The 26,360-nt window shown below is 39.5% G+C and overlaps 2 protein-coding genes across 2 annotated transcripts in view; both read left to right on the plus strand.

The window, feature by feature from the left end:
• YES1 (v-yes-1 Yamaguchi sarcoma viral oncogene homolog 1) overlaps positions 1-6,463 on the plus strand; it is a 68,733-nt gene extending 62,270 nt beyond the window's left edge. The window contains exon 11 of the mRNA XM_006867279.1: positions 6,255-6,463. Coding sequence (XP_006867341.1) covers positions 6,255-6,463 — 209 coding nt within the window. The remainder of the gene's footprint in view (positions 1-6,254) is intronic.
• Positions 6,464-18,811: 12,348 nt separating this feature from the next.
• The window catches only part of ENOSF1 (enolase superfamily member 1), a 50,868-nt gene continuing 43,319 nt past the window's right edge, over positions 18,812-26,360 (plus strand). Inside the window, exon 1 of the mRNA XM_006867295.1 lies at positions 18,812-18,895. Coding sequence (XP_006867357.1) covers positions 18,812-18,895 — 84 coding nt within the window. The remainder of the gene's footprint in view (positions 18,896-26,360) is intronic.

The following is a 26,360-nucleotide window of genomic DNA, read 5'->3' on the forward strand; positions in this document are numbered from 1 at the left end:
GTCCTTTCAAGTGGAGATTTCTCATCTCTAGTGATCTGGATGTGGTTCTAGTTTCTACCTATAGTTTTATGTATTGCAAAGGCTCCACAGGAAGCCTCATTCACTGGGTACGCTGTAGCCCCATTTTAGGTATTCCAATCAGTTAAAGGCAGAAGACGGACTTACAAGCTTGGCTGTCTTTTGAATATTGGTTTCACTTGCCTACTATTGTAAAATAGACACTTTAAGGGGAGAGAGAGGAATAGCCAGAAACATCACTAGAGAAAGCCAGTAAGTCTGTCTTGAGCCTATAACTGATTTGAATACCTAAAATGGGGCTAGAACTTGCCCAGTGAAGGAGACTTCCTGCAGAGCCTTTGTATTGCACAAGACCATAGGTGGAATCATGAACCCCATCCAGAATCTTCTGAGGTGGAACATTTCCACTTAAAAGGACACGTAGACCAGTGTGGAGCAGCTAGAAGAACAAAAGATACATCTTGAAAGAAAGACCAGCAGAAAAAATAAAAAACAATAACAGCAACAGCAGTCAAGTTGACTACTACAAGAACAAGCAAGTTGTTCCCCAGGGAGCCATCAAGGCAAGTGGCCAGGTCCCCTCAAGGAAAACCCCCTTCCAAGACTGAAACTCAAATGGAATACACTAGTAGGCATATGGTCCTGCTGCTGACCACATTGGTCACCGATAAGGGGAAGTAGGGGAAAAATAGCAATGAAGTTGTGAACTAAGTCTGACCACATTCAATAGACTCCTGTTAACCTGGATTGAGACCTGGTTAACCAGCAGTATGTTGAGACCTGGGGACTCATGGGCCCAGGGGAAGGAACATGGCCCCAGAGGACTAGAACAGAGTGTGAAGCATCCAGCTGATATGAAGTGAGAGGAGATGCACAAGAATACCCACACTTGCAGATGGCTGGATAACCAGAACACAACTAGAGGAAGAAAGAAAGGGGGTGGGGGGAGGAGTAACCCACTACAAGTGGATGAACTTGACCTGTGCTTGTGGATACAGTATGATAAAGCAAACAGAACTCTACAGTGAGGATCATTCCCATCTCCTTGGTACACGGGTTCGACAGGGATGGGGAGTGTAGACATTGGCTACCCAAAATGGGGGGACTACAATGGCAAGAAGTGACTGGCTTACAAGCTTTCAATAGGGAACCTAGCTCCAGAGGATACAGGGAAAGGTAGAATCTCCACTGAATTTTTTCCAACCTGTCTGGATGGGGTTGATAAAAGGTGATGGGGAAAGGACTCCTGTGGTTCAACAGAGAATGATTGCTATTAGGTCTGACAGTGAGTGTTGGAAAGGTAAATATAAATGGTAACAAAAGGAGGGAAGTGGCTGATTTTGCAGTCCAGAAGCGGACATCCCTGGAACCATCAAGGGAGAAAAGCAAAATGTGAGACCCTGTCCGGGGAGGCAGTGACACTAGGGATGGAGGCAGAGACAATGCCATGACAGAAGGAGCAGCTGGGGACTCTGGACTCAAGGAGAGAGAGGGACTGTGTGCTGGCAGCTGGGGGGCAGGCATGTGGGGTATATCCTTTGGTTTGATGATACATGCAGGGGATTGTGATCATTGCAGTAAAACAAAATATGATAGGACGAATGTAAAGATAATGTTCACCCATGTAAACTAAGACATAGTTCACAATAAAAAAAAAAAAAATAGAATAAGATGGAAGGAATACACAGATTCACTATACCAAAAGGAAATGGTTGATGTTCGACCATTTCAAGAGGTAGCATATGATCAAGAGCCAATGATACTGAAGGAGCAACTCCAAGGTGCATTGAAGGAATTGACAAAGAACAAGGCACCAGTTATTGATGGAATAAAAATTGAAGTCTTTCAAGAGGCGGCACAGGAGGCACTCATCTATGCCAAGATGTTTGGAAGACAACTATCTAGCCAACTGATTGGAAGAGATCCAGATCTGTGCCATTACAAAGAGACGTGACCCAATGGAATGCGGAAATCATCGGACAGTATCTTTGATATCCCATGTGAGTAAAGTTTTACTAAGGTAATACAGAAATGCCTGCAAGCATGCATTAACAAAACTTCCAGAGGTTCAAGCTAGATTTAGAAGAGACCATGGAACAAGGGGTATTATGCTGATGTCCAATGGATCTTGGCTGAAAGCAGAGAATATCAAATAAATGTTTACCTATGCTTTATTGACAATGCAAAGGCTTTTGATTATGTGGATGACAAGCTACGGACAACATTGCAAAGAATGCGTATTCTGGAATACTTAATTGTGCTCATGAGGAATCTGTATATGGACCAAGAGGCAGTTGTTCCAACAGAACATGGGAACACTGAATAGTTTAAAATTAAGAAAGATGTGTGACAGGGTTGTATTCTTTCACCATACTTATACACTGTATGCTGAGCAAATATTCCAAGAAGCTGGGTTCTATGAAGAAAAATGTGGCGTCAGGATTAAAGGAAGACTCATTAACAACCTGCGATATGCAGATGATACAACCTTGTTTGCTGAAAGTTAAGAGGACTTACTATATTTACTGATGGAAGATCAAAGAGCACAGCCTTCGGTATGGATTGCATCTCAATGTAAAGAAAACAAAAATCCTCACCACTGGACCAATAAACAACATTCTTTTCAATGGAGAAAAGGTTGAAGTTTTCAAGGACTTCATTCTTCTTGGATCAACCATCAACATCCATGGAAGCAGCAGTCAAGAAATCAAACGACATACTGCATTAGGCAAATCTGCACAAGACCTTTTTAAAATGTTGAAGAGTGAAGATACCAGCTTGATGACTAAGGTACGCCTGACCTAAGCCATGGTATTTTCAGTAACCTCATATGCATGCGAAAGCTGGACAGTAAATAAGGAAGACCACAGAAGAATTGATGCTTTTGAGTTAGGGTGTTAGAGGAGAATATTGAAAGTGCCATGGGCTGCCAAAAGAACCAACAGATCTGTGTTGGAAGAAATGCAGCCAGAGTACTCGTTGGAGGCCAGGATGGCCAAACTTCGTCTCTCATACTTTGGACATATTGTCAGGAGGGACCAGTCACTGGAGAAGGATATCATGTTGGTAAAGTGGAGGGTCAGAGAAAAAGAGGAAGACCCCCAGCAAGATGGATTGGCAAAGTGGCAGCATCAGTGGGCTCAAGTGTGGCAACAATTGTGAGGTTGGCCCAGGACCAGGTAGTGTTTTGTTCTGTTGTACATAGGGTCACTATGAGTCGGTACCGACTCAATAGCACTTAACAAAAATAACAACATGTATCATATATTCCATTATCTTCTTTTTAAAACTTTTATTGTAAATTGAATGAAAGCTTATAAAATAGATTATCAATCCCACATTCAACAAATTATACATTTTGCATCATTGCAATGATTGCACTCAACTTCATGTACCATCAGTTAACAGTATTTACGTCTAGTTACTTAACTTTTTTCCTTCCCCTTCACCTACCCTGTAACCATCATAGAATGTTTCATTTAGCAAGAAAATATTTTCTTAGCTTTTCACAACAGTGGTCTCATTTAATACTGGTCCTTTTATGATTGACTAATTTCACTCAGCATAATTTCCTCTAGTTTGTCCATGTTGTGATGTGTTTTGTGGATTCTTTGTTATTCTTCAACATTGGGTAGTATTCCATTGTGCGTGTGTATTAAAGGTTGTTTAACCATTCTTCTGGTGATGGGCATTTAGGCTGTCTCCATCTTTTTGCTATTGTGAATAGTACTGCAGTGAACATGGGTGTGCATATATCTAGCCATGTCATCGCTCTTAATTCTTGAGGATATATACCAAGTATAAAGGGATTGCAGTGTCATACAGTATTTCTATTTCCAGCTTTTTGAGGAAGTGCCATACTATTTTCCACAGTGGTTATACCATTTTACAGTTCCACCAGCAGTGCAGAGGGGTCCCAGTCTCTCCACATCCTCACCAGCATTTGTTGTTTTTCGTTTGGGGGAGCTTTGCTGTTAATGCTGGAGTAAGATAATATCTCATTGTTGTTTTGATTTGCATCTCTAATGGGTAATGTTTGTGAACATGTCTTCATAGTTTTGTTGGCTGCCTGAATGTCTTCTTTGATGACATATCTGTTCATATCCTCTGCCCCTTTTTAAATTGATTTTTTTGTTGTCTTGTTGAGGCGTTGAAGTGTTCTATAAATTTTGGAGAGTAGTACTTTGTCTGATATGTTGTTGCCAAACATTTTTTTTCCCAATGTGTGGGATTTCTTTGTATTCTTTTGAGGAAATCCTTTGATGCACTCATTCCTGATTTAAAAAAAAAAAGGCTCAGCAAAATAGGAATAAGAGGGAAAATTCTCAACATAATTAAGGACATATATAAAACCAACAGCCAGCAATCACTCCCAGTAGTGAGAAACTGAAAAAAACCAGACAAGTTTTCCCTTTATTACGACTCCTAGTCAGTGTTGTACTGAAAGTCCTAGCCAGAGCTATAAGGTAAGAAAAAATTAAAGGCTTCCAAATTGGCAGACAGAAGTAAAATTCTATTTGCAGACGATATGATTCTATATTTAGAAAATCCCAAAGACTCCGCAAGAAAATTATTGGTACTCATCAATAGATTCAGTCAAGTGTCAGGGTATAAGATCAGCATACAAAAATAAGTTGGATTCCTGTAGAACACTCTGAAAAGGTAATTAGGAAAACAATACCATTTACAATAGCCACCCAAAAGATGAAACACTTGGCAATAAATCTGACCAGAGAAACAAGAGACCTATACAAAGAAAAATATGAAAACACTACTACACAAAACCAAACAAGACTTAAAGAAACATAGGACTATATACTACTCGTGGATAGGAAGATAACATTGTGAAAATGTCAACACTACCCAAAGCATTCTAAATATAATGCTATCTCAATCCACATTCCAAACATCATTATTTAAAGAGATGGAAAAACTAATCTCTATATGGAAAGGAAAGAGACCCTGGGTAAACAAAGCATTATTTAAAAAGAAGAGCACAGTAGGAGGCCTCCAACTTCCTGATCTTAAAATCTAATACACAGCCACAGTAGCCTGGTACTGATACAAAGAGATACATAGGTGTGTGTATGTGTATATGTATATATGTATGCACATATAGTCACATATATAATCAAATAGAAGGCACAGTTATAGATGTTTGCTAGACATAACCAAACACCTTGAGGTGTAGGGGATCTTAATAGTTTCATATTGACTTGAGGGAATGATAGTCTCTGAAAAAAGTCATCGATGTTTTTCAAGATTGTGGGAGATCTGAGAGACGGCTCTGACTTGTCTATAGGAAGGGAAGTTGGTGTGGTGTTGGGGTCACCACGATACAGTATAGGAAAGAAAGTGTTGATGGCCTGTGAGCAGCTGATGAGCAAGGGGAGATGGGGGAAATTACAAAAGAATACAAGAAGGGAACTTTTTGAAAAAGGTTACAATAGTATTTTTGGCAAAACCAGTTTCTTTCAGACACTATTTTGCCAGTGTTCTTTATTGGTCTAATTTTGGTCATTGTTAGCTGTTATTATTAGGAAGTATCAGTATCTCAAAGGGATGCCCTAAATTGTTATTAATCATATGCAGTTGACTTTTTAAGGTATTTTGTTCATAGTAAAGTTTGGGTGAAATTTTTAAAATGATATTATGTTTTACTAATGTGAAACACAAATTAGTGTTTTGTAATACTTTGTCTTTAAAAATGTCTTCCTTATTCCCTGTTGCTTGGGTTTGTTTGTTTCTTAAATTTTTTATTGTGAAGGTTTACAAAGCACATATCATAGCTTTACATTCAACAAATCATACATTACCAACTCAATGAATGTAATCCCTCAATCCACTCGCAATTCCCATTTTTTATGAGATTATCATTTGTTATAAACCACACAGTTGAGTACCTTTGCATAGTCAATAAAGCACAAGTAAACATTTTTTCTTTTTAAGGTTTTCCTTGTTGAAAGAATCATTTCACTAAACCACTTTGTTGTTGTGTTGTGAAGTGCTATCACGTCGGTTCCAACCCATAGCAACCCTGTATAGGGTTTCCATGGAGCAGATGGTGAGCTTGAACTGCCAACCTTGCAGTTCAAACGGCTTTGCAGTCTGGTGCATTAATCCACAGCGCCACACCAGGACTATACTTAAAATCATTGAGTGGCTAGGGGATTTGTTCCGTTTTGCTAGTAATGGTTGTACTCATGATTTTTTAATGTTTAAATTTTGTGTGTTAGGTATGGTGAACCGTGAAGTACTGGAACAGGTGGAACGAGGATACAGGATGCCTTGCCCTCAGGGCTGCCCAGAATCCCTACATGAATTGATGAATCTTTGTTGGAAGAAGGACCCTGATGAAAGACCAACATTTGAATATATTCAGTCCTTCTTGGAAGATTACTTTACTGCTACGGAGCCACAGTACCAGCCAGGAGAAAATTTATAATTCACTTGTTTTATATGCACAAATCTGCCAAAATGAAAAGAACTTGTGTAGACTTCCTCACTTATGTATAGGAATCAAAAGAAGAAAGTCTTCTTTACTCTGCATGTTTTTTATGGTAAACTGGAATTCCAGACATGGTTGCACAAAACCACTTTTTTTTTTTTAAATCAAGTATTAAAATATGAAGTACCAATATTGAATTCTCCAACTTACTTCAGGGTCCAAAGAAAGTATAGTGAAGATACTGATGACAGTGTGAGTGATAGCGTGAACAATGAAGGGCAGCAAGACCACTGTTCCTTCCCCAATTCAGAACTGTTAAAGGAAATGGTCTTTGTAGACCGAGTAAAAAGTTACACTATAAGAAACCCCAAATCTAAGGAATTTCATGGGACCAAACAATTCCATTCCAGTTTTTAAAAATTTTCTTGCATTCATTATTCTCAAGGGTTTTTTTCTAAGTTTGAACAGTTAGTATGCAGTTTAAATATATGCCTCCTTTTGCATGGAAAAGGGCCAAGATTCACAGAAGCAAAAAGGAATATAAACAGCATCTAAAACTTGATTACATGTCAGACCTCAACAGTAGAATTTGAAAGTATAATGTACTATGTTAATACTCATATTCATGGAACTGGAAAGTAGAATAGGAACATTTTCACTTTGAACCTTTTTCTGAATAGTTCAATTTAGAATACAGAAGGTAACTAGGAAGTGAATTAATAATTTTACTAGGTTGCATTGATTGAGACAGATAAATGCCAATATATAATTGAAATTATACTATCCAATCCAAGGGGGAAACTTGTAACCGTTAAGTAGCTTAAACAGTACTTAAAAACAATTCGACTTGGTACTGTGAGCTATTGTTAATCTGTACCTCTGAGGATGGGTGCCACAAATAGAAAGGAACACTGGATCAGGGACTTGAATGCACTTTTGCTGTTATTGAATAGAGACTAACAGAGAATAAAATGTATTTAAAAGAAATAGAAGAGACTATGTGGGTTTTACAGATAGAGGGATAGAACGAAGTGTTTAATGTTGATGTCCTAGAGTGACAAAATGGCTTTGCTGGCACTCAGAGCTTCTCACTTGTGTATTCAAAGACTTTAAGAGTTACAAGAGATCACTTATAAAACTAATTTTTCCTAACATGGACATTGAGTGTTACATCCTCAAAATAGTGAAGTTTTCATACTTTACTACAGTTGCACAGCATTTATTCCGAGCATTGTGAACTTCCATTTTCAAATTCCTGTTTGAATCTACATTCACTTTTTAAATATGCTTCATGGTGACCATTTTTTCTCTTATAGAATATAGTTGATTTGGGGAGGAAAATTTATTCAAAACTGTTAACAATGGTGAAAAGGGTTAGTTTTTAGTTTTTGCCCATTTAAAGTGCAGAAGAAAACAGAAAGACTTTTACGACTAACTCAGAAATAATTCCAAAATAAGAATTTGAATAGTAGCATCAGGGCTTAAGTGGCCTATTGTTGATGTTAGGTTCCAATTCATAGCGACGCTGTATAGGGTTTCCAAGGAGCGACCGGTGGATTTGACCTGCCAGACCTTGCAGTTCAAACCAACCTTGTGATCATGTGCTTATCGGTTAGCAAAGGAAAAAATCTGATATACATAAAAGTCTGATACTTGTTTTAAAATAGTCTACAGTCATACCTTAAATAAAGCAATAATATCAGTTCCCCATATTTTAGGAATATCATTTTTTATCTGCTGTCACTTATCACTGGTTTAATCAAAAAAATGAAAATTATGTGCCATGGCATCTATGTTGAAACTCAGAATATTTTTAAATGTGATGAATATCTTGCAAGTTGGCAACAGTTTGGTACTAAAAATTGTGATTGTTTCTTATGTTTACATAACCTGCTTAGTATTGAATCCCTTTACCAAGAGGTCCTTCCTAAGGAGAGTGGTGTCAATATTTACACTTAACATCTACAACCTATGACATCAGATTTTTAAAGGGCTTTATGTAAACTGAAATTGTAATTTTGTAAGCATTTTAAAAAAGGCAACAAAATTATGTTTTATGTACTAATGCTGTTAAGAAAAATAAGCCATGAAAAGTTGATGGTATTCATTAGGTTTTTAATTAGTGGCATAGTTCCTTGTAATAACAATTGTGTGATAAGGGAATAAAACACTAATGTTTATTGAGTTTAAGTGGTTATGTCATTTTTAATTGCCAAGAAAAAAAATAAACAACTTTGTATGTTTGGAGATTTTTTTTAACAGTTTTTCATGTTCATGATCTTAATGTAGAACTTAACCCTTACCAAAAATTGAACTTAGTGAAAACAGCCTTCTAGCACAAACATTTTTTTAATTGAATAATGATAACCTAAAATTTAATGTTTTTATAAAGTATTATAATGTTTGTGGATAATTAAAATAAAAATTCTCATTGTACCTATTTATCTTTTTAGTTGCTATTCATACTTTCTATCAGTGTCTTAAAATTTGACATTAAGCCAGAATATATTCTAAATTCTTATTTTTCTATTGATATGTTCAGTTATCGTTCCTCAGCAGAGTTAAATCAATCTTTGTTAAATTCAGGACATTATTGAACTTACTCTCTGTGGTTAATTTTCTATTCCACATGAGTGACGTGTTCTAGTTTAGTGTTGTTTTTGTTTTTTTGTTAAACCAGCAATTACAGTTAATGTATTATATAGAGAAACCCAAGAAAGTTGGGTCAAACTATTTGTAGAGAATCTAAGTGAAGGATATAAGATGGATGACTACTTTTGACATTATTGGATTGGATCTTCAAACAATGTATGGGCCATAATTCTGTGTGTGTATGTATGTGTGTGCTTTGCACTTCTATTGTAAGTATAATGAAAATAAAACTCATACTAAATTACAAGTGACCAATTAAAATCCTTTTCTATTTTCAATTAACATAATAGTATTAATTACTTTTTAATGGTATATCATCTAGAAAAAATTGTTCCTGGACTTACTTTTCCTGATGATTTCATAAAAGTAACATGTTATCAGTTGACACTGCACTTAATAAAAATTAAGTATTTTTATCTATTATACTCTATATATTATATATTTGTATTTTATATATTATCTATCCTTAGACCATCCTTTAAGAGTGTTTTCCGCTTGCCTTTTAATTGTGATTTTTTTCACAAGTTGTACATTTTATGTTGTCAAATTGCTTTTCTGTTTTTTACATTTTAGTTCATTTGGAAGTTACTTGTGTATAAAATTATTGGAGGGATCTAGCATGATTTTTTTTTGCCCCAGATGGTAAAATTTCCCAGCCCAGCACCCTTTATTGGTCTTTTATTAATGCACTAATCTACACGTGTGTGTTTTGTCCACTTGTCATCAACATTGTTGTTAAGTCTGTCACGTCAGTTGTGACTCAGAGCAACCCTGCATAGAGTTTCCTAGGTGGCACATCTGCAAGAGCGGAAAGCCTCATCTTTCTCCCATAGAACGACTGGTGCGCTCGAGTTGCCCACCTTGTGGTTCGCAGTCCAGTGTTTATCATATGTTGCCACTGCGTTCCTCTCCATCAACATAACACTTTTAATTGCCAGTTAATTTTAGAGTCCTGGTGTGGTGCTTTTAGATAAGCACTAGACTTGCTTACCTCATGGTTGGCTATTGAAGCCCCCCAGCCACTTCTTGGAAGTATATATATGGTTGCTATGAGTCGGAACCAACTCGACAGCACTTAACAACAACAAATAATGTGTTTAATCACCAGTAGAGTAAGTTCCTTTTTTATGGTTGGTATTCTGGAAAGCTCTTGGAAGTTTAGTTTCTTTTTTTTTTTTTTTTTAATTACAAAAAAATTCAAGTGAAGTTTTGGTTGGGATTGCTTCATACTTATAAATTGCTTTGGTAAGAATTATCCTTCAAATTAAACTTCCATCCTATTTATCAAATCCTCATTTAGCTCTCTTAGTAAAATTCTCCAAGGCTATTCTCTACAGAGTTAGATATTCTTAATGACCACACAACTCTTTAAGGATGCCATTCCAGAGCAACTGGAAAGCAAGTTCTCTCTTTGTTACAAAAGAAACCAGTGTATGGAGAGTATATCCAAATTGCATTTATGAGGGTAAGTCAAAAAGTATTGCTACGATGGCGAGCTAAAACACCTGAGGACTCTAGACTCATGGAAAGAAAGGCTGTGTGCTGGCGGGCAGGGGGCTGGTTTGCAAAATGTTCCCTTGGTTGTTTAAATGATTGTATATTTCTAAGTGTTTTTGTGTACATTAAAAAAAAAAAAGGGAAGAGAGACAAATACTGTTAACTGATGGTGCATGGAGGGGATTGTAATCATTGCAATCAAAATACGATTCATTGAATACAAAACCGATGTTCTGCCATGGAAACTCACTCTCCACTGTCCAGTTATTAGGTCTTGGGTGTTTTACATTTAATGGAATATTGACCGTTGCTACTGTACTGAAAACTTTACTGTTTGCATAAACTGCCACTTTGCTATATTCCCCAATTTTTTGCTTCAGAACTTTTTATTTTGCTTACCAACATAAAGCCTCCTATAAAAAGTTGTTTCTAAAAAGACGTAGACATCATCTATCATCCTCTTTGGCCAGAGGGAGCAATCTTCCATCACCTTTGTTTCCTAATAAACTCAAAACTCGGTTGTTCTTGGCTACCCCTTTCTTTCCTAAAAATGACTGAAAGGGCATATATACATCAGTTTCCTAAGAAACAACTGCTTTTCGTTGCTCGCTTAAAAAATCTGTATAAACTTCAAAGTTGCCTTGTCAGCACATATGCTCATCAGTTAACTAGGTCTGAGCTTTTCAGTTCTCTAGGATTTAGATAAAGGATTAACTTAAAAGCCTATATTTTAGACTTTCTTTACCATTATCATTATTTCTAAGGTTCGCCATATAAGGTTCTGGTAGTACCTCCTGGGGAAAGGTAAGAGAAGCCTGTGTATCTGATATTAAAACTGCTGAATGTTTGCTTGTTTAAACGTCACATTAGATCCATCGTATTTCAGAATCATTCTGAATATTTGTAATTACAGAACTAAAGATTTTATTGTTATATACTGTCAGGTCAGTTCCAACTCAGCGACCCTGTATAGGATTTCCTAGGAGCAGCTAGTGGGGTTGAATCACCGACCTTGTGGTTAGCAGTCCAGCGCGTATCCTACAGCACCACACCAGTGCAGAGAAAAAAATTGCTCTGAGAGCTCATTGTGGAATTCCTTTTAAAGAGCTCTGTTCTGAAGCACTTTAATGAGCTTGTTTGAATGTATGCCCCCCCCCACCATGCCCAGAAGGACTACATGAGATTGTGAGACTGATAAACCACTTTGCCTTTTATAAAAACAGAATGAATAGAAATGGGGGGAGAGGAGAGCTCTGAATTAAGGTTATAGAAGTTTTCCAGAACTCTGGTAAAATTATAGAAGCTATTAAACAGATGTGTGACATCAAGTCAATTCCGACCCATAGTGATCCTGTGCACAAAAGAACAAAAACTGCCCAGCTGTGTGCCATCCTCACAGTTTCACTTGCACACTCAGTGTTGTGATCAGCCGTGGATAGGTGTTTGACTATAACCGTAGTGCAGATAATTTTTGACTCACCCTCGTATTTCCCACATCTATAGAATAAGGGTTCGATCTTAAATCTTACATCTTAAATGTTAATGTCAACCATGATCAATTGGCAGAACATAGTCTGCAATGGCTGCTCTACATCCTACTTTGGTTAGTAGCAATACTGGGAATCTTAAAAGCTCATGAGCAGCTATATAAGCTGCAATTATTGGTCTCCAAGTGCGGAAGAAAGAAAAGTGATGAAAATTGAAGATGCTTGGAATCAATTATTCCAGTGGATTTGGGAACACAGTGTCACACCAGGACTCTGGCCAAGCAGTGATGAACATCAGTCTCCATAACTCTAAGACCAGAAGAACTAGAGATGGTGCCCAACTCCCACTACCAATTTCTCTGAACAGGAGGGATCATATTAGAAGATTCCAGATAGAGGAGGAGACAATGTGCAACAAAACTCAAAATAATAAAAGTATGGGCTTACTGATCACAGACTTCAGTCAAGTAATGGTGGTTGTTAAGTATCATTGAGTTGATTCTAACTCAGCGACCCTGTATAGGATTTCCGAGGAGTAGCTGATGAGCTTGAACCACTGATCTTGCAGTTCAGCACATTAACCTGCAGTGTTACACCAGGACTCTGGCCAAGCAGAGTGAGGTACATAGTGGGAACAACAACACTAGTAAGGTATGCTCACTATGGAATGGTCAACCATTCAAGGTCAAAAGGGCAACATTTACCTAAGAACAAAGTTCAGAAGGGTTGGGAAGGAGGGTGGAATGGAAAAAAACACAGGGTGGAAATGGGATAACTTGTTACATGAGGGGATTGCAATCATTGAAATAAAACCAAGTATGATAGTAGGATTTGTTGAATGTAAAACATCTGCTCTGTAAACCTTCACTCAATTCACAATAAAAAGTAAAAAAAAAAAAAAAAGTCTTCATGTCAAGTTAACCAGAGGTAGCTGGCAGACTTAGAATCCAAATGAAAAAATTGTGTCTGGCTGGCCTAAATGGCAATATGGATGAGGGAAATAAAAAGCAAACATCTGCAGCTGGCCAAAAGGATAGAAAAACTGAATTAAAGTGGTGTTTCCCTTAAAGGTTATCAAATTCCTTTTACTCCATTTATAATTCCACTGGTTTGACTTGTCACCTAAAGCACTGAGGAAATATATTGTGGAACTAGATGGCAAATTGAATATATAATTTTCTCCACGAGTTGTTTCTGACTCTGTGCTGCAAAGTCAAGGTGGGCAGTTCAATCTCACTAGCTACTCCTCGGAAACCCTATACAGGGTCGCTGTGGATCAGAACAACAACAAAAAGCTGTTAGGTCATAGAAGAAATTAAAAATACTTTCACCTCCATGGCTCAGTTTTCAGCCAAACAATAGACACATCTTGAATAATCAACCATTTGAGATCAAAGGGCAGCATTTAACAAGGACAAAGTTCAGAAGGGTTAGGAAAGACAGAGGAATAGAAACAGAAAACACAGGGAGCAAATGGGATAAGTGATGATACACTGAAATTAATGAGATGAAACAATGTGTATGAATTGTTGAATGTAAAACTGATGATCTGCTCTCTAAACCTTCACCTAATTTGCAATAAAATATTTTAAAAACAAAAAAACCTTAGACTCAAATGAAAATGAAAGTACAGCATACCAAAACCTTTGTTGTTAAGCATCAACGAGTCGGTTCCGACCCATAGCGGCCCTCTACAGGGTTTCCGAGGCTGTAAATCTTTATGGGAGCAGAAAGCCTCATCTTTCTCCCGTGGAGCAGCTGGTAGTTTCGAACTGCTGACCTTGCGGTTCACAGCCTGATTCATAACCAAAACCTTTGGGCCACAGTAAAAGAAATCCATAGCAATAAATGCCTACATTAAAAATGTATACATCGTGTTATGGACTGAATTGTGTCTCCCAAAAATATTTGTACTAATTTCTAATCTGTATGTGAGTCATTGCAATCCCATTTGGGAGTGGGCTGTCTTAATTATGTTAATAAGGCAGAATTAGTGTAGGATGTGCTTTAAACCAATCTCTTGTTGTTGTTGTTAAGTGCTATTATTGAGTCGGTTCTGACCCATAGAGACCCTGTATAGGATTTCCAAGGAGTGGCTGGTAAGCTTGAACTGCCAACCTTGCAGTTCAAATGGCTTTGCAGTCTGGTGCATTAACCCACAGCGCCACACCACTGTTACACAATAAAAAAAAGAGATAAAACAAGCCAATGAACAAGCAGAGATGTGGAATCATAGATAACCAAACCACATAGAAATCTTCAAGGAACCAGGATACAGAAGATGAAAAGGAGCATTCCCCCAAAACAAAGTCTTCCCCTAGAACTGACACCTTGCTTGCTGAAAGTAAAGAGGACTTAAAATATTTACTGATGAAGATCAAAGAGCACAGCCTTACGTATGGATTACAACTCAATGTAAAGAAAACAAAAATCCTCACCACTGGACCAATAAACAGCATTCTTATCAATGGAGAAGAGATTGAAGTTGTCAAGGACTTCATTCTTCTTGGATCAACTATCAACACTCGCAGAAGCAGCAGTCAAGAGATCAGACGATGTATTGCATTGGGCAAATCTGCTGCACAGGAACTTTTTAAAGTATTGAAGAGCAGAGATGTCAGTTTGAGGACTAAGGTGCGCCTGACCCAAGCCATGGTATTTTCAATAACCTCTTATGGATGCGAAAGCTGGACAGTGAATAAGGAAGATCGTAGAAGAATTGATGCCTTTGAGTTGTGGTGTTGGAGGAGAATACTGAAGGTGCCATGGACTGCCAAAAGAACCAATAGATCCGTTTTGGAAGAAGTGCAGCCAGAGTGCTTGTTGGAGGCCAAGATGGATCAGCCAGGTGACATCATTGATGGCCTCAAGTGTGGCGGCGGTAGTGAGGTTGGCCCAGGATCGGACATTGTTTCGTTCTGCTGTGCATGGGGTTGCTATGAGTCGGTTCCGACTCGATGGCACCTGACAACAACAACAACAACAAGCGACCAAAATTGTGAGAAAATACATTTCTGTTTGTTAAACCCATCATTTCTGTTACAACAGTGCTAAATAACTAAGACAGATCCAAAATCAACAGCATGATAACTTGAACAATTAGAAAAGAGCAAAAGATGTTCCAAACTACCAGAAGAATGGAAACAGTAAATATCAGAGCTGAAACAAATGGAATATAAAACAGGAAGAAAAAAAAAATAGAATCAATGAGATCATAAATTGGTTCTTGGAAAGGATCAGTAAATAGTAAAACCATTGGCTAAGTGACAAAAACCAAAAAGACAAGATACAAAAATAACTGAAATCAGAAATGAAATAGAATTACCAACAGATTCAGCAGCAGATAAGGAGGTTCATAATAAAATACTATGAAAAACTGTACTCCAACAAAATTGAAAACCTTCATGAAATGGACTACTACATATCCATAAAGAATGATGCATCACCAAAATATCTAAGACCATGGATGAATCTAGAGGACATTATGCTTAGCAAAATAAATCAATCACAAAAAGACAAATATTGCACAATCTCACTTTTATAAAGAGACACGAACAGCTATTTATGCATCATTGGTAGTTACTAAGGGTGGAGAGTAGGGGAGAGAGAAATTGATTCTATGGATAGTAGTAAGTTTTCACTTAGGATGATGGAAATGGTAGCATCAAATATGGGAGAAGTGTGCACAGCTGAATCATGATAACCGATGTCACTAGGTTATACACACACACACACACACAAAGATGTTTAGGTAAATTCTACATGATATATAATTTGTGACCACTACAATGGAGTCCTGGTGAGGTTTTGTGGGTTAATGTGCTATACTGCAAAGTTGGTTTGAGCAGTTCAAGCTCACCAGTTGGTCTTTGGAAACCCTATACAAGGTCACTATGGGTCAGAACCAAATCCATGGCACTCAGCAAAAACAATAATTAAAATGTGTGTTTGTTCAAATATATATGTGTGTATATAATGAAACCAATAAGGGTCATAGAAATTGATGGTTCTTAGACATAATCACCTCATGGGTGATTGGTTTTGTCTTGGTTTCTGTTGGTTTAAACATTTAGGTTTATAATCTCATGGGACAACTCAATCAATTGGTATAATATTGTTCGTAAAGTTTATTTTCTATATCCTAGTCTGGTGAGCTACCATTCTTATGTCACTTTGTCATATTGTGTGGTGTGTTGCGTCATCACTGTAATCTCTATTTTGAGGAGGCATCTCTTTCCCCAATCACATTTTCAATGCCTTCTAACCTGAGCAGCTCATCTTCCAGCACTGTATCTGACAATATTCTGGTGCTATTGATAATTTTTTCATTTTCTGGCACTCCATGCGACAATGTGCCTCTTCTCTTCATAAGGTTTTCAGTGACTAAACATTCCGAAGTGGTCCGCCTCTCCTTCCTCATCTGCAAATTCCATTGAAACCTGTCCACCATGAGTTACCAGGCTGGTATTCAAAATGCCAGCGGCATAGCTTCCAGTATGACAGCAACACACAAGGCACCACGGTGGTTCGACAACGTGACAGATGAGTGGTGGCACCAAGTCATAGTCATAACAGTGTTTTATTTGGCCTACACCATTTTTTAGTGGGAAGAAATTAAGTTTTAAGCTAATGTGTAGAAGTCTAGCAAAATGAGAAGATAGCAACCTAGCTTCTACAAGTGCACAATCAGCTGGAGCTGAGTAACTGGCTACCCCTTTATAAAGGAGAAAGGGCCCTCAGTCTCTGTATGCCAGTCACCTCACCGGGGGTACTGCCGCAGTCACGGGGGTTACTGCCTCACTCCCAGCCTTTGTTTTATATTCTTCCGTCAGATTCTATAAAGCCATTTGAGTTGATTTCAGTTTAAGTCAAAGAAATTAATCTAAGGGGATTATACAGATCATTGAGCAACAAAGGAAAGGTAGGTGTCCCTAAACAAAATCCTTGCCATGCCCACAGGCATATATAGTAATATAGTAGCTATAGCATTATCTTCAGAGTCTGGTGTTACAGTTAATGGTTCCACTGCTTGAAGGTTCATTCGAGTTTCCCCAGAAGTGCCCAAGAAGGATGTATGTACAAACTTAAAAAACAAACAAACATTCTCCTGAAGAAGGAATTGAAAGATGGGATGTAGTACAGCAAAGGCTCAGCGAATTTTATAAAATGGTATGGGAACATGTATGTACAAGCTTTTTTTTTTTTTTTTTAAAGAATGTGTACATATCTTGCATCGTCTTATGAGGAATCCTATGTTGTTAAGTGCCGTTGAATCGGTTCCATCTCATAACGACCTTATGTAGGGTTTCTGAGAAACCACACCAGGACTTTGAGGAATCCTTTGTTGGTGTTGTTGTTAAGTGCCGTCAAATCGGTTCCAACCCATAGCGACCGTGTATAGGGTTTCTGAGAAGCGGCTGGTGGGTTTGAACTGCTGACCTTGAGGTTCAAACTGACCTTGTAGTCCAGTACATCATCCTGCAGTGCCACACCAGGACTCCAAAACATAAAAATCCCTCTAATCTGGAGCGCAAGGCCCAGTTTTGCAGCTAGGACACTTTGCAATTTAACTAGCTGTGTGGTCTTGATCAAGTCACTAATAAAATGAAAATGACCTACCTACCATGCAGGTTTACAGCCCTAGCATGGTGTGGTAGTATAAGCACTGATCGGGGATTCAAACTCACCAGCCACTCCTCGGAAAGCCCACTCAGAGTTGCTAGGAGTACGAGTTGCTAGGAGTACGAACTGACTGGAGGACACTTAACAACCACCAGGCAAGTTTGGGAGGGTAAGAGATAATGTACTGAAGCACCTGTGTCAGTAGTTTAAGTGCCATGGAGTTGGTTCTGACCTGCATAGGGTTTCTGAGGAGCAGCTGGTGAGTTTGAACTGCCGACCTAGTGGTTCCATATCCAGTGCTGATCCTACAGCTCCTTACCAGGAGTCTGTGTCAGTAGGGGTTTAATAAATGGTGACTGTATGTAAGTGCCACTTTCGGTTCCCACTCACAGAGACCTTGTATAAGGTTTCGAGACTGTAAATCTTTGCGGGAGTAGAAAGCTTCATTGTCTCTCAAGGAGCGTCTGATGGGCTCGAACTGCTGACCTTATGGTTGTCAGACCAGTGCAAGGAGCCACCGTGCACTCCTTAATCAATGGTTGTTGTTGTTGCTGCTAAGGGCCATCGAGTTGGTTCCAACTCATAGCGACCCTGTATTGGGTTTCCAAGGAGCGGCTGGTGGTTTCGAACCGCAGACCTTATGGTTAGCAGTCCAGGGTTTATCATAATTTTCAGGTGGCAAATTTAGGCTGAGGACGATTAAAGGGAGCTAGGATTTCCTAGCCCACCAAGGTGCGAAGCTGTTGAACTCCTGTGAGTCAGGAGCTGAGCCACTGCCCAAAATCCGCCTCTAGAGTAACTGTATTCCGATAGAACGGCTCTCTCTTCAGCGTCCAGAGTCTCCAACTCAGGCGGCCGCTGGCCTCTGCGGAGCCTAAGGGTGCGCTCCGAGGTAGTGCTGGCCAGTCTCCGCCGGAAGCGCCGCGAGGAGCAGGCACGTCCCCGGAATCCCAACGGGGCCTACAACTTCCAGGCGCGGCCGCGCCTCCCAGCCCCGCGGCCAATTAGCGCCGCCGTCGGGACGGCGGCCTCCACTGCCCTCTAGCGCGCACTAGCTGCCATGGGAAGAACCCCGGAGACGGAGACCATGGTGCGCGGCAGGATCTCCAGGCTCTCGGTCCGCGACGTGCGCTTCCCCACGTCGCTTGGGGGCCACGGTTCAGACGCAATGGTAAGCGTGGCGGACGGCGGGGCTGCCCTGCACGCTGCCGGCGTCTTGGGCTGGCTGAGGCGGGAGGCACATGTGTCCCGAGGGCTACCCAACTTTGGAAAGGGGGGTGGCGGACCAGGACATTTTTCTCCGACATTTGGGGAATTATGATATCCAGAAGCTCTCCACCTTCGTAGCGCTGTTTCTTTTTTATTTGTTAAGGTTTAGAATTTCCTAGCCCACTTGTAACAACTCTGTCTGAAGTCCTGGTGTGGCGCTGTAGGATAAGCACCGGACTGCTAACCACAAGTTTTGAAGTTCAAACCCACCAGCAGCTCCTTAGGAGCCTTAGGTCGCTATGAGTCGGAAACCACTTGAAGACACAACAAGATTTAGAATTTCTTATTTTTACATTTATAATTCCCTTGTAGAAATGGTAGGATGTATACTATATAGCAATAGCTAGATGGCTTTGTTCAGCCAAGACCCCCGCCCCCAATGAAACCTGAGAGCATAGAGCTGGCTTTTTCTGTACTGAAAACTGGATGAGGTTCCCGGTGATGCAGACTATGAAGTCTGGAGTGAGAGTTTTGGGGTTATCTTGTTATCTTACCTCTGCACAACTTGCTATGTGACTTGGAGAAAACGAACCTTTCCGTGACCCTCAGAAAACTAGTCACAATTGAGCAGAGAAACTAGACACTCTGGGTCATATGAAAGATGTCTGATTGCAGAGACGGCCTAAGGCTTGGGCTGGTGAAATTTCCTGTAAATTTAGTTATAAAAGGATTTGTCGTGTAGAGAGGCACATACCAGCCCGAGGAGAAATAAGGATATGGAATTTTACTCCTTCCTAACTGTTCTGCTAGCGTAGTGGTTACGAATCGGGCTGCTAACCTCAGGGTCAGCAGTTCGAAACTACCAGCTGTTCTGCAGGAGAAAGATGAGGCTTGCTACTCCCATAAAGATTTATAGCCTCGGAAACCCTGTACAGGGTCTCTATGAGTCAGAACCGATTCCACGGCACACAGCAACAACAACTGCTAGAAGAGAAGGCTTTTTGCTTACTGAGAACCTTAGAGGAAACCCCAGAGTATCTAGTTCAATGATTCCCAATTATATGAGTCCTCCTACACAGGTCTTCACTAAAGGGGTCTGTCTTCCTACTTGGTCCTTCCTCACTGCCCTACTTCCTGCTGGTCTTGAATCTCTACTGACCCCATGGCTGCACTACAAAAAGTTACATCAGTTTGTGGTGAATGTATGAAAACATTCCAGCAAGTGAGAAACATTAATGTAAGGATAATGGTTAACCTCAGCAGAGGGAGGCTAGTAGGGTCAGGGAGAGGGGTAGCCAGGACTCTTAATTCAAACTGTAACGTATTATTTGAGTGGAGAACACATTCATTAGTGTTCATTACATTATCTTTGCTTTTTGTGTGTCTTGAATATTTCATAAACATAGCCTCTCAGGAGTCTTTGTGTAAACTTTGAAAACATGTGCTGCTAACCAAAAGGGTGGAGACTGAAGTCTACACAGAGGTGCCCTGGAACGAAAGTCTGGTAATCTACTTCCAAAAAAATCAGTCCTTTTTTATTTTTTAAGTTTTTATTGTGAATTGAGTGATTGTTTACATGGGAAAACATCGATTTACACTCATCCTATCATATTTTGTTTCATTGCAATGAAAATCAATCCATTTTGAAAACCTGGTGAGGCTTCTCTGAAACACAGGTGGGCATCATGAGTCAGAATCGACAACTGGTTAACTGGTTATTAACTTAACAATTCCTCCATGAATTCATGTTAAAAAGAATAAGCTTCTCTAAAGTTATTAAATGCAAAAGAACATTCTGTATTCTGAGATTAATTTCTTCCCATTTAAAAAAGTCTTTAAATGGCTTTTTTTTAATATATATATATGATATTATAGTATATGACTTAACACCCACTTGTTAATCTTGTGTGGCCTCCAAATGTTTTAAAATTTCCTGACTTGTAAAATCCTGATACTCAAACCATTGCAACTGCCGTTGCTTCTCTGAGGCTAAGCAGTCATGGCTAAACCACACAATCTCTCCAAGCCTATGCTTTCTCATCTGTAAAATGGGCATAGTAATATAAGGGGGCTTCAACAAGTTTGTGGGAAAGTGTAATTAAAAGGTCATGGAATTTTCCCATGAACTTATTGCTCCTGTGTAGTATCTGCTTCATACGTATAAAGGAGAGGCCTGTAACGGAACGAAGCCCTTTCCAGCTGTGATGACCTCCCCATAGGATCATGCCTCTCGAAAAGGATCTTCCTTATCCTTCTCCAGAAAGGGAGAAGAGGAAAGAACAAGACGAAGCACCGGTGCAGAGCCCTGATTCCTGCTTCACGGATGTGAAATGCCCAGGAGACCATGGATAAACAGTAGTACTTTTGTGTGTTGGCTGCTCCACTGTTGTCTGTCAGCCTACAAGAGGAAAAGCAAGCTTGAAGCCACACTAAGAGCACCTGGAATCAAGATGAGTGGGAAACCATCCCAATAAACACATTTTGGATTAAAAAACAAAACAAAAATCTTAACTTAGTACAGAGAAGATCCTCAATATGTTGGCATAGGACGAAACTGAAATAGCAGGGATTTTGATGTGGACTTTCCTATACTTTGAATTTGTGATGTGTTAAGGTAAAAAAATTTAAGAAATGGAATTCAGGCCAGGAACTATGACCTCTGCATAAGGAAAGTTTGTCTGACAGCTGTGTTGCAAGCTCATAATTAAGAGCTTAAGTATTGATCTGATAGGGATATGTGCCCTGGGCCTTCTTAACACATGTCAGATGCCTTAAGAGAATGTGCTATTTTGCACTTCTAGTGATATTGCTATAACGCCTGGACGGTGTGCTGGACTCGGCAATTCTGCTATGTCCAGTGCTTAGCAGAGTGAATTTTCCTGATTAGAAGCAGGATGTTTTCATTAATAAGCCTAAATTCTGTCGAAAAGCTTACCTTTAAGATTTGCTAGAAATGTGAATCAGCTGCTAACCCAAAGATTGGAAGTTCAAGTCCCGTCAGAGGTGGGGTTTATATGAGCATACTGTTTGCTTACTTACTCAGGTACTTACCAGGGTCCCAGAGAGCCCTGGACTAAAAGCTTAAAGCCCTCTTCAACTGACCCCTTGTCATTTGCCAATACTTTACCTCTTCTTTCCTCATTGACTGAGTTCTTTAGAGAGGCTGATTCAGACTACTTTGTCCTCCAAGTCACAGTCCTGCACCCTCAGCAGTTGAAGGTATTGCTACTGCATCACTGAAAAGACTGAACACCAATTTACCCCCAAAGATTGAAGGCTAGTCAGTCTCACCTATCCCTTTATTCTTCACATCATATCCTTCTTCTCCAAAATGAATCTCTTCTCCTGTGTTTCCATTTCTACCTTTCTTGATTCCTGAGGTTGTCATTCGTGTCTCCTCCACCAGTGAAGCATGTTCCGTCTTGGGTCTCTTCTCCATCCCCCAGAAACAGGGCATCTCACCTTGAACGAATCTTTACTTGAATCTGGCACCGATCTCTCATTCTGCTTCTGATTCTTCCTCGTCCAAGCTTACATTCTTTGTATTACTTTTTTTCCTCATTCTGAAATGGACTTCTATTTCCTTTTTCTGGAATTGCCACTGTTTCTACACCCAGTATCCTTTAGCCTCAACTACATTTCATGCTGTTTCCTGCTACCTCTTCTGCTGGCCTCCTCCCTCTCTGACTATTTGTCTCCTTCCTATGATGAATCCTGTTCTTCCCTCTCCAAGGCTCAGGCCTCAACACCTTCCATTCGCACTGCATATGCCCCTGAAGATCTTTCCACATTCACAGCTTCAGTGCCACCTTTCTACCAAAGGCTCCCAAATCTCATTTCTGGACATTCCCTCTCCAAGATCAACTGTCACCTGGACACTTCCGTTTTGACTTTTTTAACCATTTTCACCACCACTAGTTGCCATTGTGTCCACTCTGACCCCATGTGTGTCAGAGTAGAACTCTGCTTCATAAGAGTTTTCAATGGCTTATTTTTCAGAAGTAGATTATCAGACCTATCTTCCAAGGCACCTCTGGAGGGACTTGAACTTCCAATCTTTGGGTTAGCATCTGAACATATTAATAATCCAAGGGACTCCCAGGCTAAACACAGTCTATCTAAAGGGAACTCATCATCTTCCATTCTCAACCTTGCTCTCCCTCCTGAGCTTTCTGAGGTCATTCTTCCATTCACATGCACTCAGAAGCTTAAAGCCACCTTGGATCATCCTTTCCTCATGACTCTCATCTTCAGTGAAAGGTTTCCCTTTTCCATTGCTGATAATCCATTTAACCCAGGAACTGACAATGGTTTTTTAATTCATGGAGTCTCCCTAGAAACCTTATTTCCCAAGGAAATAAATAAAGGTTTGGTTCCCTGGAACCAAACCAGGATGGTCACCAACCCATGAGTCCATTCTAGTCTTTTTTCTTTTTTGGGGGTCCTGTTTACTGCCTTCACTGCCACCATTACCTTCACGTAGGTATGCAACTGGAATTACATATTCTACTTAGAATATCCACGTAGGGGTAGTCTTCCCTCCCAGATCCTTTAATCACTGTCCCCAGTGAAAAGCTCCCATCCTTAACTGACCAATGCAAATGCTATTTTCATCATAAAGTCTTCTGCAACTTCCAGTGTGTCTAATTAGTTGATAGTACTCACCGCCTGTCTGTCATAGTTTGTATCTCTCCCATAGGCTTCCCATGTTCGGCCTTTTACAAGTAAGTCCAAAATTATGACTACTAGGGTTCCAGTTCATAATTGTAAAGGTTTATTCCAAACAAAACATGCTTAAATAGGGTTCTGTGATCAGCAGATGGCTACAGAGAAGTTCCCTCAATTTATCTTAGTCCCATTATTGTTGTTCTTAGGTGATTGAGTTGGTTCCAACTCATTGTGATCTTATGCACAACAGAATGCAACACTGCCTGGTCCTGAGCCATCCTTAACAACCGTTGTTAACTTGATCCTATTGCTGCTGCCACTGTGCCAGTCCATCTCATTGGCGGTCTTCTTTTTTGCTGATCTTCCACTTTACCAAGCATGATGTCCCTCCTGATAATGTGCCCAAAGTATGAGAGACAGTCTCACCATCCTGGATTCTAAGGAGCACCCTGGCCATACATACTTCTTCAGCGCAGATCAGTGTGTTCTTCGGGCAGTCCATGGTACTTTGAATATTCTTCTCCAACACCATAACTCAAAAAGCATCAATTCTTCTGTGGGCTTCCTTATCCATTGTCCAACTTTCACATGCTTATGAAGTTATTGAAAATATCATGGCTTGGTGCATCTTAGTCTACAAACTGACATTTGCTCCTCAACACTGAAAAAGAAGTCTTGTATAATAGATTTGCCAAATGCAATATGTTGTTTCATTTTTTGACTGCTGCTTCCATAAGTGTTAATAGTGGATCCAAGCAAAATGAAGTCTTTCACAATTTCAATTTTTCTCCATTTATCATGATGGTATTTACTGGTCCAGTGGTGAGAATTTTTGTTTTCTTTACATTGAGGTGCAACCCGTACCAAGGGCTGTGGTCTTTGATCTTCATCAGTAAGTATTTTAAGTCTTCACTTTCAGCAAGCAAGGTTGTATCATCTGCATAGTGCATGTTTTTAAATTAGTCTTCCCCAATCCTGATGCCATGTTCTTCATATAAACCAGTTTCTGGATTTGTTTGCTTAGCATAAAGATTAACTAACAGTGGTTAAAGAATACAACCCTGATTTTTAACCATTCAGTATCTCCTTGTTCTGTTTGAATAACTGCCTCTTGATCTATGTACAGGTTCCTCATGAGCACAATTAAGTGTTCTGGAATACTCATTCTCCACAATGTTGTCATAGCTTGTCATTATTCACACAATCGAAAGCTTTTGCGTAGTTAGTAAAGCATGGGCAAATATCTGGTACTTTCTGCTTTCAACCAAGATCCATCTGATGTCAGCAATGTTATCTCTCATTCCACATCCTTCTCTGAATCCACCTTGAACCTCTGGCAGTTCCCTGTCAATATACTGTTCAGTTTTAAAATTATTTTTAGCAAAATTTTACCTGCATATAGTATTAATGATACTATCTGATGATATCCACATTCTGTTGGGTCACCTGCATTTGGAATGGGCACAAATATGGGTCTCTTTCAATCAGCCATGTAGCTGTCTTCCAAATTTCTTGGCATACATGAGTAAGTCTCCAGTGTTATACCAGTTCTGTTGAAAAACTTCAATTTGTATTTCATCAATTTCTGAGGCCTTGTTCTTTACTAATGCCTTTAGTGCTCCTTGGATTTCTTCCTTTGGTACCATTGTCACTTCATCATATGCTACCTCTTAAAATGGTTGAACTCAACTGTTTCTTGTTTGGTACAATGACTCTATGTATTCCTTCCATCTTGTTATGATGCTTTCTGCATCATTCAATCTTTTGCCCATAGAGAACTTCAATATTTCAAGTTGAGGCTTGGATTTTTTCATCAGTTCTTTTAGCTTGAGAAATGCTCAGTGGGTTCTTCTCCTCTAGTTTTCTAACTCCCAAGTATTTGCATATTTCATTATAATACTGGACTTCGACTTCTCCAGCTGACCTTTGAAATTTTATTCATCTCTTTTACATTTGCATTAGCATTTCTATTCTGGAGAGCAAATTTCAGAGTGTCTTCTGACATCCATCTTGGTCTTTTCCTTCTTTCTTGTCTTCTTAATAACATTTTGCTTATTTCCTGTATGATGTTCTTGATGTCACCCCACAAGTCTTCTGATCTTCCGTCATAAGTGTCTAATTCATCAAATTTGATTTTGAGATGCTCTCTAAATGTTCAAGGTCATATTTTGGCTCTTGTGGACTTGTTTTCATTTTCTTCGGCTTTACCCTGAACTTACCTGTAAGCAATTACTGGGCTATTTTACCTACACACCTGGCCTTGTTTTGGTTGATGATATGGAGCTTTTCCACTATCTCTTTCCACAGATGTAGTTAATTTGACATTTGTGTATTCCAACCGGTGAGGTCCATGTGTATAGTCAGTCATCTTTTATGTTGTTTAGAAAAGGTATTTGCTATAAAGACCTGGTGTGGCATTTTGGGATAAAGCACTGGACCCCAAGGCCTGTTTGAACTACAAAGTCAGAGGTTCAAGCTTACCAGCCACTCCTTGGAAACCCTATACAGGGTCACTGAGTCAAAAACAACTTGATAGGCGCTTAACAACAACATTAAGAGGTCTTTGGCCTTGCAAAATTCTATCACAGCTCCCTAGCTCCTTAACAACATTGTTGTTGTTAAGTGCCATCCAGTCAGTTCCATCTCATAGAGAACTTGTGTAGGGTTTCTGAGGAGCAGCTGGTGAGTTTGAACCACCGACTTTGCAGTGCAAACTGACCACAGCGCAACACCAGTACTCCTTGACCAAATATAGCAGG

Source organism: Chrysochloris asiatica, unplaced genomic scaffold (genome assembly GCF_000296735.1).
Source record: "Chrysochloris asiatica unplaced genomic scaffold, ChrAsi1.0 scaffold00103, whole genome shotgun sequence".
Taxonomy (NCBI): Eukaryota; Metazoa; Chordata; class Mammalia; order Afrosoricida; family Chrysochloridae; genus Chrysochloris; species Chrysochloris asiatica.